General features: G+C 43.0%; 1 protein-coding gene across 1 annotated transcript; it reads left to right on the forward strand.

Annotated features, from left to right (window-relative positions):
- The first annotated feature begins 1,675 nt into the window (after window positions 1-1,675).
- On the forward strand, window positions 1,676-2,461 carry LOC129728515 (uncharacterized protein K02A2.6-like). The gene is made up of 2 exons (XM_055686960.1): window positions 1,676-1,817; window positions 1,935-2,461. The coding sequence occupies exons 1-2, from the start codon at window positions 1,676-1,678 to the stop codon at window positions 2,459-2,461; spliced, it is 669 nt and encodes a 222-aa protein (XP_055542935.1).
- Window positions 2,462-15,023: the final 12,562 nt, after the last annotated feature.

Raw genomic sequence — 15,023 nt, forward strand, 5'->3', positions numbered from 1 at the left:
TCTTGCTGCGAAGCCGCTGTCGACTTTAACTGAAACCAACAACCAGCTTTCCCCTATCCGGCAGAATCATGCCAGTTAGGTAAACATAAAATAAACAGGGTCTCATGTTGACATTTCTTCAGAAACTGTTGAACAAATAAAGCGGCAAACATGAAGGAGGATGATTTTCCCGGCGTGAAGCCTAATTTCCCGTATTTTTTTTTCCGGGGATTTAAAATTCCCGGCTTTTTCCCGCTTTTCCCGTTTTTCCGGTAGAGTGGCCACCCTGAGTAAATGTATTTATCAAAAATTCAAAAAATGATCTCAGCTATAGTATCGATACTTCTGGTATCGATACTTTTTGACCGATATTTTGAGTATCTCGATACTTTTGGTTCTTCGGGTATCGATACTGAAGTATCGATACTCTCCGTCGTATCGCCCAATGCTACGCACACGAATGGATGTGGAACGAAAAGAACGAAAGAACTGATTCACTGATCTGGCAATCCGCTCGCAGGCTGATCAAAAGATTCAGTTCTTTGAAAGAGCGAAATCTTTCGGTCTCAGAAGAACTGGTTCTTCCGATGGCTCTTTTGTTCAGCTCGCAGGCAATCCGCTCGCGATCAGAAGATTTCGATCTTTTAAAGAACTGATTTTCTGATCAGCTCGGGAGCGGGTTGTCTGCATATAGATTCAAAAGATCAGTGAACCAGTTCTTTCGCTCTTTTCGTTCCACTTTTCGTTTGCGTCCCGGCGTTAGCCTGCCCGTGTGATGTGTGTGAACTGTGGCAAGTAGATTTTATTTCTAATTCCCGCGGCGGGTGGATGGTTATGCATAGGAGAGCAGGCAGCTATTTTCTGGGAGTTCTATTGCAGTGTCGCACGCCGCGTTGCGCTTGGGGTGTAAAACATTCATATGGCTCTCGCTTGCGGTGTCTGACCAACAAAATCAGCTTCAGCTTTTTGCTTGAAGTAAGGGGTGAGTTACCGCTCTTTAAAAAAGAGCGATAGATCACTCACTCACTTTGAAGAACCAGCTCTTTAGATCAGTTCGTGAGTGGATTGCCCACCTCTAATTCATTCCGTTTCTGACTCTTAAACCGAGTAGTTGTTTTACTGCGTTGATGTGACATTACAAAATGGCGACGAGATCGTGAGAAAAGAACGAGTAAACATGGCGTCTTCTGGATTTTCGTTCCACAAATTTATACCGGAGGAGGAGGAATGGCAGCTGTTTCGGGAACAACTCGAGGAGTTTTACAAGTCGGCAAAGGTCCCGGCCGTAAGCAAAGTGCCGGTTCTGGTGAACTGTTTTGAAGCGAGAATATACAAGCTACTGCGTGATCTGAGCGGAATTGCCATCAACGAAATCGTACGAGGACTTGTGCAAGCTGTTATCGACGCATTTCACGCCCACCACGGTGGTTCATAAGGAGAGGCGACTTTTTTTCAATGCAGTAAGAAGCGAAAATGGACCGGAGACAGTGAAATCTTGGATGGCGAGAATCAAGCGTTCCTAAGGGGTTGTAAAAAGGATCTTGAGGGAGACGACAGTTCGGTATACGGCAGGATTTTTAACGAGTTGTCGGTTGAGGATGATATTTTGATGAGAGGTTTTAGGGTAGTTGTCCCGTCTTCTCTAGAACCCAAGGTTCTTCAAGAACTTCATGCATCACATTTGGGTATGGTTAAAATGAAAGGGTTGGCCAGGGCGTACGTGTGGTGGCCTGGTCTAGATAAGGACGTCGAAGAAAAGGCTCGCGAGTGTCAATATTGTTTGCAGGAACAGCCTTCTCCAGCATTATCGAAGCTAGTTCCATGGCCGGTACCAGAACGTAAGTGGTCAAAACTTCATATGGATTACGCGGGTCCAGTAAATGGTCTTTGGTAATTGATAATCGTCGATGCACTGACTAAGTGGCCAGAAGTGTTTCCAACTACATCTATCACAGCCAATTTCACGATCGAGCGTACAATGGAATGCATTGCCCGGTTTGGGTTGGTGGACACTGTAGTTAGTGATAATGGCACGCAGTTTACCGCGGGCAAATTTCAATCGTTTTTGATGGCTAATGGTATCAGGCACTGTCCAACAGCTCCAGGTCATCCAGCTACTAATGGTGCTGCAGAGAACTTTGTCAAAACTTTTAAAGCATCTTTAAAAAAGACGTTATTAGAAAAGCGATCGAAAAACCCATACGAAGTTTGGGTTTGGGAATACCGTAAGACTCCACATTGTTCCTCCAAAATTTCACCCGCTGCTGCCATGCTAGGTCGAGAGTTGATTACCAACTTTGACAGATTGATCCCTTGTAAATCACAAGTTAGTGACTCAGCCGCCCTCAGGAAGAATCTCCAGCGAGCACAAGCAAAGCAACGTGTGTATCATAAAGGTATCAGATCCAATAGTTTTCAGCGTGGGGATAATGTCCTAGTCAGAGACTACACGGATCCTAATCACGCAGGACGAAAGCAGTGATTGAGGAAGTTTTGGGGGAAAGGAACTATTCGGTAATTCTGACAAAAAATCAACGGAGAATAAAGCGGCAGTTAGATCAGATTGTTGCTGACACTTCTCTTAGTAAACTAGGGGACTTGAAGAAAGGTGATCGAGTTTCTAAACCTGTTATTGATGATCGTTCCGCGAAAATCATTTTAGATAGCGAGGCTTTTCCTCGACCGAGCTCAATAAGTCCGATAAGGGAGCTGCCTTCGGGCTCAAATGGTCAGTTTAGCGTACCGGCGAGCGTGAGCGTTAAAACGAATCGGCAGGTTTTGAGTGAGAACGACGATGAAGAGGTTGTTTTGGGATTCAACGATGGATGGACGGTTAAAAGCATGAAACGCAGGGTTCATGAAGCCTTCCCTGTTCAGGATGAAGAGAGGTTGAAGGAAGAATGGGCCTTAAGGGATAAAAAGCGAAAATTAGACTCGGTAACCCAACCTGTTCACGTTACTATAAGTGTCTCAAATGACTCAAAGTTATACTAGAATCTTAGTAAATAACGTGTGTCTTACTTTAAATATTTCTTTCATTTCAGAATACCCATTTTGATATGGACACCCTTTAAGAACCCACCCGTCAGAATGTGGAGCGATATAGACTGAAACGGAGGCAGCAAGTCCAACTCTTCAAGGAAAAAAGCGTCGCCAAGAAGAGGAGGAATGTGAAGAACTCGAGCAGCTGCACCGTACACACGAAACACGAAAGTTCTACCAAAAACTCAACGGATCCCGCAGAGGCTTTGTCCCACGAGCCGAAATGTGTAGGGATAAGAATGGAGACATTTTGACGGATGATCGTGAGGTGATCGAAAGGTGGAAGCAGCACTACGATGAACACCTGAATCAGTATGGTTTATATAGGGTGTGGAAGAAGTATACGTGAGATTGTGTTGGCAAGGAATATGAACAACGTGCGTGATAATAGTTGTGACGTCATACCATAAATGGTTTTACGTTCTCTTATGGAGATTGTTCGAATTGTTCTAATTTTCATGCTCAATTCACCAATAGTTTGTATAAAGCCTTTTACAAATAAACTAGAGATGTGAACTGTCCTGCCACAAATTATATTTGTTGTTGATTATATTCAAATCAACCGATTCTTCCATAAAACATATTATTCTAATGTTATTATGGGACGACCATTGAAATGCAATAGATATACAAATTTGATTGTACATAACACCCACATCCGATCAATGTATTAAGGATTAAAATCCGAAATTTTTTCGGATCTGAGTGATTTCTTAAACAATCATCAAGTTGTCTTTTTATATTTTTTATTTTGCTGATGAAATGCATAATATCTTTTGGTTTCTGCTCTCGTCTTTCATATTGGTATTTTCAAGTAGTTTTCCCTAATACAGTTTGTTCTTCTGAAAAACTTTTCGCGTGTCGACGATATGACGATTGCTTTGTGTAGCATTATCTTGCCGTTTTGTTTCGTAAAAGCTGCTGTCTCGTGAATTTCCTGCCACAGTATTTCAGTTCTGGTCTTATCGGCTACGTAAAAACTGACAGCACTACAAACCACCGGTCATATTACTTGTAACAATAAAGAACTTCGGTATGAAATCAGAATGCGATTCTGTTAATTTGCATCCCCCGACAATTCATGCTAGACTGTCCTCATGCCTTTTAACTTGATCTCTTCAGGTGTTTCAGATAGCATTCACTAGAATAGATTGAACAGTAAATTAGTCCTCTGTAACGTGACGGTATTGTTTAATATTTCATGGGCAAGTACCTGTTTCAATGTTTTTCTCCTAGCATTATCAGCATAGAACAAATCTTCCTGCTGAATATATTTTGAGAACAAATTCGTACATACACGTATCCATTTTACCGACTAATAATTGCATTCACTTTCTTTGAAACGCCTGTTCCTTCGGGAGGCAGCTCAAACAAGTATTTTTTCGTCCTGATAGTCAGTAGAATCATTAACGAAGACTGCACACTTGGGAATTTGTGATTACCTTTGGTTCTAGCGAATGAATTACCGAATTCCTAAATCAACACCATTAGATTATACTATTACACTGCAAGAAAACAAAACCAAAACATTGGTATGACGTAGCACCCTTTCCTAGCAACCGTAGCGTAAATAAAATCATAGCAATTTTGCACATCAAATTAAGAAGTGATGCAAGGCACCAGTACAACTATAATACCATTGGCACACCCTATATGAACCAACCTGCACCTGAATGGCGTGCAAGCAGGAGACCACAACAGGAGCGGAGAAGACGTGGTAGGTGCAACGAACGACGAAGATTTTTTTTTTTATTCTCGCTTATTTTCCGTCGGTCTAGTTCCGCCACTGTTGTGGCCAATCACCGACGCCCAGGGAGGCGACTCCACACCCAGGACCCTAACTAACGACCCGTTTTATTAACGGACCGACGCCAACGGCTTTACTTCCTCATGCGATGGAAGGCGTGATCCCAGAGATTTTTCGCCTCAGAAAATCTCCGGTGTTGGCTAGGATTGAATCTAGACCAGTTGGGTTGGTTGTGAGTGGATCACGCCACCTCACAACCATCGACACCTATGTCGGCGGTGGGATTCGAACCCAGGCGTCGAGCGTGGTTGGCGGAGACGTTACCAACCACACTAGGCCCCCGCTCGAACGACGAAGATGTGCCACCCCCAACAATAAGCGAAGTTAAGGATGCGATCCGGCAGCTCAAGAACAACAAAGCGGCCGGAAAAGACGGCATCGGAGCTGAGCTTATTAAGTTGGGCCCCGACAAACTGGCTAGCTCGCTGCATCGGCTGATCGTCGAGATCTGAGAAACAGAACAGCTACCGGAGGAGTGGAAAGAAGGGGTTATCTGCCCCATATACAAAAAGACTAGACTGCGAGAACTATCGAGCGATCACAGTCCTGAATGCCGCCTACAAAGTGTTTTCCCAGGTCATCTTTCGAAACTGGAAGAGGTTAAAGGCAAGGTGTCATTAGAAAAGCGGGGATCAACACGAGTGGCACGACATTCCAAAAGTCGGTTCAACTATTTGGCTTCGCCGACGATATCGACATTGTAGCTCGGACCTTTGTGAAAATGGCGGATAAGTACATCGGACTAAAGGCCGAAGCCAAACGGATTGGACTGGTCATCGAAGACGAAATACATGAAAGGAAGGGGTTCACGAGAAGACAGTGCTAACCTCCCACCTCGAGTTCAAGTTAGTGGTGAAATCGATGTGGTCGATGGGTTCATGTTCCTGGGCTCACTCGTAACTACTGACAACGAAACCAGCAGAGAAATTAATCGGCGCATTATGGCAGGTAATCGTGTATATTTTGGTCTCGGAGGACGCTCCGATCGAATAGAATTCGTCGCCGCTCCGAGTCAACCATCTGCAAGACGCTGATCAGATCGGCAGTCCTCTACGAACATGAGACATTGACTATATTTGTGGAGGACCAACACGCCTTTGCGGTCTTCGAGCGGAAGGTGTTGCGTACCATCTTCGGTGGACTGCGGGTGGACAACGGTGGACGGCAAATGAACCACTGCAGGAGCTGCTTGGGGAGCCATCTGTCGTTCGCAACCCTAAGATTGGTAGGTTGCGGTGGACTGAGCATGTCGTAAGGATGTCGGACGACAGCCCGGTAAAGATGGTTTTTGAAACCAATCCGCCAGGGACGAGACGGAGAGGTGCACAGCGGGCTAGGTGGATCGATCAGGTGGAAGACGACCTGCGGATCTTACGCAGACTACCCCCCCTCCCCCTCCTCCATCCACTCCTCCGGTACTCGTTCTTCCTCCCAAACCTTGACAATGACCCAGTGCACGGCTTCAGCCAGTGCTTCTCCACCGTATTTCAATAGCTCGCTGGGAAGTTGGTCTACTCCAGCAGCTTTATTGTTTTTCAGTCGGCCAATCTCCTCCTCCACCTTCAGGAGATCGGGGGCTGGAATCCTGATGTCTTCTGCTCGTGCACCAAAATCAGTTGCCATACCATCCTCGCGCTCCACTGCATCGCCGTTTAGATGCTGCTTCCACCTTTCGATCACCTCACACTCGTCTGTAAGGAGGTTGCCGTCCAAGCTCCTGCACATATCGGTTTGCGGCACGAAGCCTTTGCGGGAGCTGTTCAGCTTCTCATAGAACTTCCGAGTGTCGTTAGCTTGGATCAGCTCTTCCATCGCTACGCGATCTTGGTCCTCTAGCTGGCACTTCTTCCTTTGGAGGGCCGTATTTTGGCTGTTTTGTACCTGTCGGTATCGTTCCACTTTCGCTCTCGCACGGTGTTGCAGCATTCTCGCTCGTAATGCATTCTTCTCCTTGACTGACCGTTTGCATTCGCCGGCAAACCAGTCATTTCTAGGATTCGAGGCCTTTGTACCCAGTAGCGCTACAGCAGTGCTACCTATGGGGATCGGATGCTCCTCCAGTCATCTTCAAGGGTAGCTGCCCCAAGCTGCTCTTTCGTGGGTAGCTCTGCCTGCATATTCCTGTGCAGCCTCGGCGTCCCGCAGTTGCTCAATGTTTGGTCGCGGCATTCGACTTCGGCGGGTGTTATACACCGTCGATAGTTTTGAGCGCATGCACACAGCTGCTAGGTAGTGGTCCGAATCTATATTCGTACTGCGGTAGGTGCGAACGTTGATGATGTCGGAGAAGAACCTGCCGTCGATTAGAACGTGGTCGATTTGGTTCTCTGTCTGTTGGTCGGGTGATCTCCAGGTGGATTTGTGGATATCTTTGCGGGGGAAGAAGGTACTTCGGACTACCATACAACGGGTGGCCGCAAAGTTTACGCACCGATGGCCGTTTCCATTAGACACGGCATACAGGCTATCTGGTCCGATTACTGGTCTGTACATTGCCTCCCGTCCTACCTTAGCATTATACAGATCGCCCGTTTTGATGTTGACAGTTGCGTTAACGGTGAGTGTCTTGGCGACTCTCTGGTGTATAGGCTGACTAAAAACACCGAAAGTGAAACGGTGTGAAACCGAATCGTGAAACAGTTCATGTTTGTATCCAGCTTTACACGAGCGGTCATGGCGGACAGTGCACGCAGCCCAACAACGTCGTAACGTAGCATAGCAACTTTGTCAAACATTGGGCGTTTTGTTATTTTTTTTTTCTTTGTTTGTGTCGTTTGACAGTGGCTGAGACCATGGTTGGTCCATCTCGCCAAGATTTCCGTTTGTTCATGTTTTTCGATGTTAGGTTCTCTTTTATTTTAAATTTTCATGTTTATTTCATGTAAGAATTCTATTATTTGTACCATGCTTTCTTCACATTTTTCTTCTAATATACATTCTAGGGGCTTCATATATTCCAAGACTGGAAAATTGATCCGTGTTGTATTATATTTGGCGCAATCGTAAAGTATGTGGTGTAAGTTTTCGATTTCATCGCAAAAGTCGCACATTTGGTCTATTTCGATAACCCATTGTGCTCTTTTACTTTTAGTCAGTGTGTGCCCACTGCGAATTCTGCTCAGGACTTTTATTTGTTTTAGGATTTAGAGCTAGTGTTTTGAACCAAATCTTTTTATTTGGACTCTCCATTATTCTGTAGTGCCATTTTCCTTTCTATAGTGATTTTGTCTTATAAATTCTTGTCCAGTCTTCCCATATTTCTTTTTGACTTAGTATCATGGCATCATTCATTGTTATTCCGTTAAAGAAAGTTTGTGTTCGTTACCTCGAATTCCTCTGTGGCTCGGTAGCCATTGTATTTTAATACTGTTTCTCTGTGCTTCTTGCAGGTCTTTATATGTTTCCCATGCTATGTAGTTCTCTGTTAGCGCTTTTTTGTTCAGGAGCATCTCGCATGCGCTTCTGGAGTCCGTGAGTATCACTGTTTTTTTGTACATTTTTTGCTTACACGTTTCAATTGCTTTCTGTATTGCCAAGATTTCCGCGTTTGTTATACTGAAATTATCATGGATTTTTTCGGTTAAAAATGTTTTATCTGTTTCATCGTATATGGCAAACGCTACTCCAGATGGGGTTTTAGAAGCATCCGTGAAGATACGTTTGTATCCGTGATAAGTATGTTGCATAGCGTCATGGAAAATGGCCTTCCAGAAAGCATCGCTCTCATCTTCCTTTTTCTTGTCACAGCTAAATTTTTTTTGATTTTTTTTTTTCATATCTATTGTTTCAAAATATTTCATTCTTGTTTTGCTTTTTATATCTTTATCTGAGGGGTGTATCTGATAAATAAGATCCGAATGCTTTTCCGCTAGGGTCGATAAATAAGAACCGTTTGAGATCTCCCTGTTCAGTGTGGTGCTTATAAATTTTTGATTTGGCGTTCTATAATATATGGTTCTAATTATGTCTTTTTTTGTCAATGCCTCAATTCGGAGCTTCATGGGAAGCTGGCCTGATTCCGCTAGCATGACATGAATTGGCGTGCTTCGCAGATATCCCATTGCATTTCTAACATACGAATTCTGCACAACCTGTAGTTTTTCCAAATTCGACTCTGCTGCAATACCATATATTGACGCACCATAGTCCAAACGGCTTCGTACTAATGCATTTCCTATTCTTAACAGTGTCGCAGGATTTGAACTTCCAGTACACCTGCCTAGCATTTTTAGGTGTCCCAATTTTTTCGTCGCGTTATCTCGTATATTTTCGATATGCTTTCGGTGTTTAAGACACTTGTCTATGGTGTATCCTAAATATTTGTGCGTGTTGACTATTTCAATTCTCTCCCCTTAAACCTGAACGCGAATATGATCGCCATTCTTGTTAGTGAATGGAATGTCCGCACATTTGTTAACGTTTATCGTAGATTCAACTTCCTTAAGTTGCTGAACAGGGTAACTAGAAAGTTGTTCCATGCAATTGTTGCCTCTTCAATGGTTCTTCCTTTGGCGATAACAGTGAAATCGTCTGCGAATTGTACCAATTCGCATTTTTCATTGGACATTTCATGCAACTTTGCGGTGTATAAATTGAAAAGTAGTGGGGACCCTTGGGGTAAACCTTCACTAACTTCCATTTCTATTCTGCCTTCTTCCGATTCTAGTACCATAACTCGCCTTCGCATGTACTCATACAACCATGAGAGTATCTTCTGTGGCACTCTCTGAGTGTTGTAAGCAGTAGGTTGGTGTTAACACTATCGTACGCCATTTGTAGGTCCAAGAAAGCTACGCAACACTCTTGTTCATGGTCTTTAGCTTCGTGTATCGTGTTTACCAGGTAATTGATGCATGATGATGCTGATACATGTTTTCTAAAGCCGAAGGATAGTGTTGGTATAAGGTGATTAATCTCAGCTATCTCTGCAAGACAGTTTTTAATAACTGCATTTATGAGCTTCAACTCTACATTCATCAATAATATCGGACGCCGAGAATTTGGCAAATTTGGATCAGCATTTTTTTTAGGTATAGGCGCAGACAGACGTCCAAGCAAGCACAACATTTATCAAAATTTCCGTGTAGATTTTCAAAGTAAATTGTGTTATGAATCACTTGTACACTAGCGCCGCCAGGTGACCTTATCGCTACAATATATTTTTTTTCGCTGGTGCACGAGGCTGGCGATACTGGTAGCGCTATCTATCTGGTTACAGATTGCTACTACAAAAAACTTTACACAAGTTTGGAACTCAGCTTGGGCGTCTGTCTACGGTATAGGTGTTACTAGTGTTTCTCGCCATCTATCTGGGATACTTTCTTCAACGAAAACACGACTAAGCCCTTCGCATATTTTTAGCTGCATCCCTGGTTTTAGTTTTTTAAGAATCCAATAAGGGCATCCTTAACAGTGCGCTACTATTTAGGTTGTTATGGCGACTGTGTACAGCGCAGCTATTTCACGCACTCACCCGTTTTAACACCGGTCGTTGCTATCGTCTCTGTTTGACGTTTCATCCAGCATAAACCTTTAGCAGCGCTGTTAACGGGCTGCCAAATTCAAGAGCGCGATGCTTCCCGGAGGCCCGGCTACTATTTCTCTAGCGCGTTTAGCAGCGACCGGTACGGAATGAAGTGATGATAGAGCGCTACCAAACGGGGTATAGAAGCGCACTGTTAAGGATGCCCTAAGACATCTTATTGCTCCCTGGGGCCGAGAAGGATTTCCTAGTTTTCAGTATATTAAGCAGTTCATCGTCTTTAATGGCCATTTCATATCCCGACAGATCTCTTGGTGTGGCAACCAGCGGTTCTTCTACATCTTGGTATTTATCTTTAAAGTAGTAATCCATAAATGCTCTAGCTTTTTCTGTTGATAGGACTGTCTTGGTTCTGTGTTCTCCAGAAAGGGACGTATCTATTCCTTTGATAATGTTCCATAGACAACGTGATGGAGTCGACTCGTCTATGCGTTCAGAGAGTTCCTTCGTGTATTTTCTTCTGGCACTTCGGATTTCTCTTTTGAGTAAAGCTCTTTCTCTTTGTAGTATTATGAAATTGGTTCTTGTTTGATTTTTGATGTAGTCCCTGAGCGCTTCTCTTTTGTTTTAGTATAGGCTGTTTATCTTAGCCGTCCACCAAGTTTTAAGAAAATTTGCCTTTTTATTTTTGACTACAATAGTCGCATCTCGGACTGCTTCGGCAAAAATTTCTATCATTTCATGTGGGTCATATATGAACTGAGGTCTAATGCTGTTAATCTTTTCAACTACCTTTTCTTTGTTTAATCTCTTAATTTTTGCTTTGACAATTGGCGTGTTACCTTCTAGGGTGATCCACACACATAAGTGCTTTCCGCCTATTTCTTCCCCTACTTTCCATGTAGCTTTGGAAGCTATCCCTGCCGTCGTTAAAGTCACATCAATTGCCGATTCCTTCCTCCCCGGAGTTGGAATCATTGTTGCCGAGCCATCATTCAACACCAGTAACTTTCCGTCTCCTATGAGTTTTGCTAATAGTCTGCCTCGACTGCATTCGGGGAAGGCTGGACTCCACGAGTTATAGTGTGCATTAAAATCCGCACATATTATACATTCATCTTCTAGGCTTTCTATGTATCCAAAAAAGTCATCTAGTTCGTCTCGAACTTTTGCAGTGAGTGTGTTGTTTGGAGGAATGTAAACTGACAAGACATTCAATTTTTTGAAATGGAAACCATTAGGCTGCATAATTTTGACTGCTATTGCATCAATTGTCTCCATATTTGGAAGTGTAAGTTCTTCGTATTGTATTCCATTTTTAAGCAGAATACCGACTCCTCCGTAACCTTCTTTCCTCCTCTTAGATATTAGTTTGTTTGCTTTGAACGTAAAAAGTTCATCCTCTTTCAACCATATTTCTTGTAGCATGGCTATGCTTATGTTGTTTTCAATCAGTGTCGTAAAAAGTTCTTCTCTTTTCTCCATTGGTCTCATACTTTCTATGTTGTGTCGTAGTATTTTAAAAACTTTGTTCTCCATTTGTTCCGAAATTTCTAATGCCGTTCTCGGTATTATTCGGCATTGTTTGTGATTCGACAATTTGGTTTATTTCGGAGAAAATTTCAATTAGTAAGTGATCTGTTTCAATATCTGTACGAGATGTGTTTAGTTTTATTTTTAGATTGTCTCGAAGGTTTATAAGCGGTTCCAACCATGGCTTAGCCTGGAAGTGTTTTTGTAAGTCCTTTCTAAGCTGGGAAATGAACATCTCAAGTTCTGTCGCTCTATGTGGGTTAGTCAAATAGGCTGTCGGTGACTCATTTATTTGGTTATTTTCTTTTTGCACAGATTGTATCATTGTATTATCTTCCGCTCTTTTTGTGTCTCTGTTTTTGGTATTTCTTCTGTATGTCTAATTGTTTGGCCACTCGTATGAATTTTGCATTGGTACTGCATCTCTCTGTAGTAGCTCGTACGGGTTCGGTGTTGAAAAAAGGTTTTTGGCGGCTTCCGCATAGGTAGTTTTTGATCTCAGCATCTCTCTCACTATTTTCTCTCTTTTGACTCTTTCCGGGCAATCGCGTTTGGAAGCATTATGGCCGTTGTTACACTTTTTGCAGCGCGGTTCACTTTTGCACTCCTCATGTAGATTATGTTCTTTTCCGCAATTACTGCATTTTGGTTTACCTCTGCAGGTGCTTGCTTTGTGCCCAAGTTTCCAGCACTTGGAACACTGCTTAACTGGAAAAATGTACAGTTCCGTTCTGAATGCACAACCGAAAATTCTGAACATTCTTGGAACGTTTTTCCCTTGAACCGTTATTTTCAGATTTGTTGTGTTGATTAATTTTCCCTGTGGGTTTCTTCTCTTCATCCTTTCAACACACTTCACCTGAAATTCTGAGAACGTATTCTCAAACAACTCGTCTTCGCCAAAATCAAGTGGAATTCCTGGAACGAAACAAATGGTCTCTTTCCTGAAGCTTGGTAAGAATATTTTCAAGTTTGAATCCTTAAGACGCGTTTTTTGAAGTTTTGTGTAATCTTCTTTTCTGTTTAATTGCACCTTAAATCTGAAACGTCCGATTTTTGTTATCTCCTTGCAGTCTTTTAGACCCATCTCTTGCAGTAGTTTTCCTACTGCGAGTGGGTGTGTTGGAGCCAGACCGATGTCATAGCAACAGTTTCCTGAAGCCGCCGCCGATGATGATGGCGCTACTGTTGGAAATATGGTCATAAGCTCCGTTCATTGTGCCGCATGTGTTACTGTATGTATTTTTTGCGTGCTTCTAACTACATCGAATGTAGGGCTATTCGGAACGTGTTGAAACATGTTTGAACGTGACCATTTATGTCCTGCGCAAAATCTAAAAACGTTCAAAACAAAACAATCGTTTTTCGCTTTCTGCATTTCTTCACCCCACTTGCAGCAACAGTTGATCTCGCACGGACGGTGCTTAATCGGCTGTTTCGCAAGCACTGACAGCCTTTTAACATATAATCGAGCCAGAGAGCCAGAGAAAAACGGCTTCAAGCGAAATGTATGGGGATGACGTTCGTGACAGGGATGTGGTTGGAGCCCCACTGTTGAAGTCAACTGGTTCCAAGTAAAAGATGTCTGAAGGATTTTCTTCTGTTTCTATTGAGCCGGTTGTTTGGTTACTATTTTTCCCACCTTTTTTTGAGAACTGGGCTTCTGAATTTCGGGCGCCCCCAAAGTTGAAGACGCTGACCCTTGCGATCGCGTTAGCATTTCTATGTTACTACTGCTAGCAATCCTCAAACAAAATGGCCGACTATAGTGCGACGCGCAATTTCAATTAATGACTCGAATTTATACTAATCACACTCGAAAAGGAACAGTCTTAGCAAAAAGACTTTAGGTACCAAATTTAGTCAGCTCTACGGTTTTGTTATTTAAAGTTGCTATGCTACGTTGCAATTTTGTTATGTTTTTCACTCAGTTACAGCGATTGAAAATTATCTGACCTACAGAAAACGTCAAAATGGGCTGCGTGCACTGTCCGCCATTACCGCTCGTGGAAAGCTGGATATGGTTTCCCTAATTGGGCTGCCATGGATGATTTTCTTTCACATATGCGCTTGAATTCATGCTGTAAATTATCGACAATTACTACTAAAAATCGAGCTCAAAATATAAATGCAAAATTTTTCATTGATAAAAGATTTTTTACCAGTGTGCATAGCGAATCATATAATTTAACGTAAATTATCAGTGCATCGAGTATCTCAAATGATTTTTTGAATTCCACCCGTCTGATATTTCTGGATAATAAAGGCCCGAATACACACACGACGTGACAACGCCTTCCTGACGAAAATTGTCAGTACCTTCTTGAAACCTTCTGATGTGCCTTCTAGCATCTACCACCTTCCGCTCGTCTACACGGAAGGTGCAATCACGGCGTCTCGAACACCACCGTGTGCTAACCTTCTTGTCGCCATGCCACCCAATTCATGTTTGTTTATGTTTGTTGGAAGAACAAATAAGGCAGCACCAGCACCAAAATCACCAGCAGGCGGGAAATGATACAACACGGCGCTGCCAGCACCTTCACCAAAAGAAGGCAATACAAGACGGTGTGGAAGGCACGATACGTCTACACGGAAGGCAGTCCAGTACGCAGCCAACGTAAGGCGCGATTACGCCTTCTAATTTATATGGAGAAGGCATCATTACGCCCTGTGTGTATTCGAGCCTTCAATAAAAAATAAATAGAGGCTAGGTGATTCCGTTCAGAGTAACGACGTTTGACGTTACGTTCCCAAGCAAATCAACTCTATACATAACCTTTAAAAATCCAGCGACGCCAGCGACATTACTTATCTAGGGACTAAATAATTTTATGGAGGTTCTCCTCAAATAAGCTTTTTTTTCGTCCCTCAATCCCAAGATGTTTTGGCTTGCAAAAAAAAAGGACAACCAAGTGGAATCGCGCTCACTGACGACAGATAACCTTACTATGGACCATTCTCAGTTGTCAAAACTCCATTTGGTTAAAAGAGCGAATTTTTCGAATTTTTTGACCCCCTTTTCTTTTTAACTTCTCAAATAAGCTAATTTAAACTCATTTTGTGTTATCTTGCATGAGCGAAGCACACAGCCGTTACACGGTTAATTTACTTTTGCACACACCATTTCGTCGTTTCACACGAGAGTTAAGTGCGGAGGACCCACAAATCTGGTACACG

This window comes from Wyeomyia smithii, chromosome 3 (genome assembly GCF_029784165.1).
Source record: "Wyeomyia smithii strain HCP4-BCI-WySm-NY-G18 chromosome 3, ASM2978416v1, whole genome shotgun sequence".
Classification (NCBI taxonomy): domain Eukaryota; kingdom Metazoa; phylum Arthropoda; class Insecta; order Diptera; family Culicidae; genus Wyeomyia; species Wyeomyia smithii.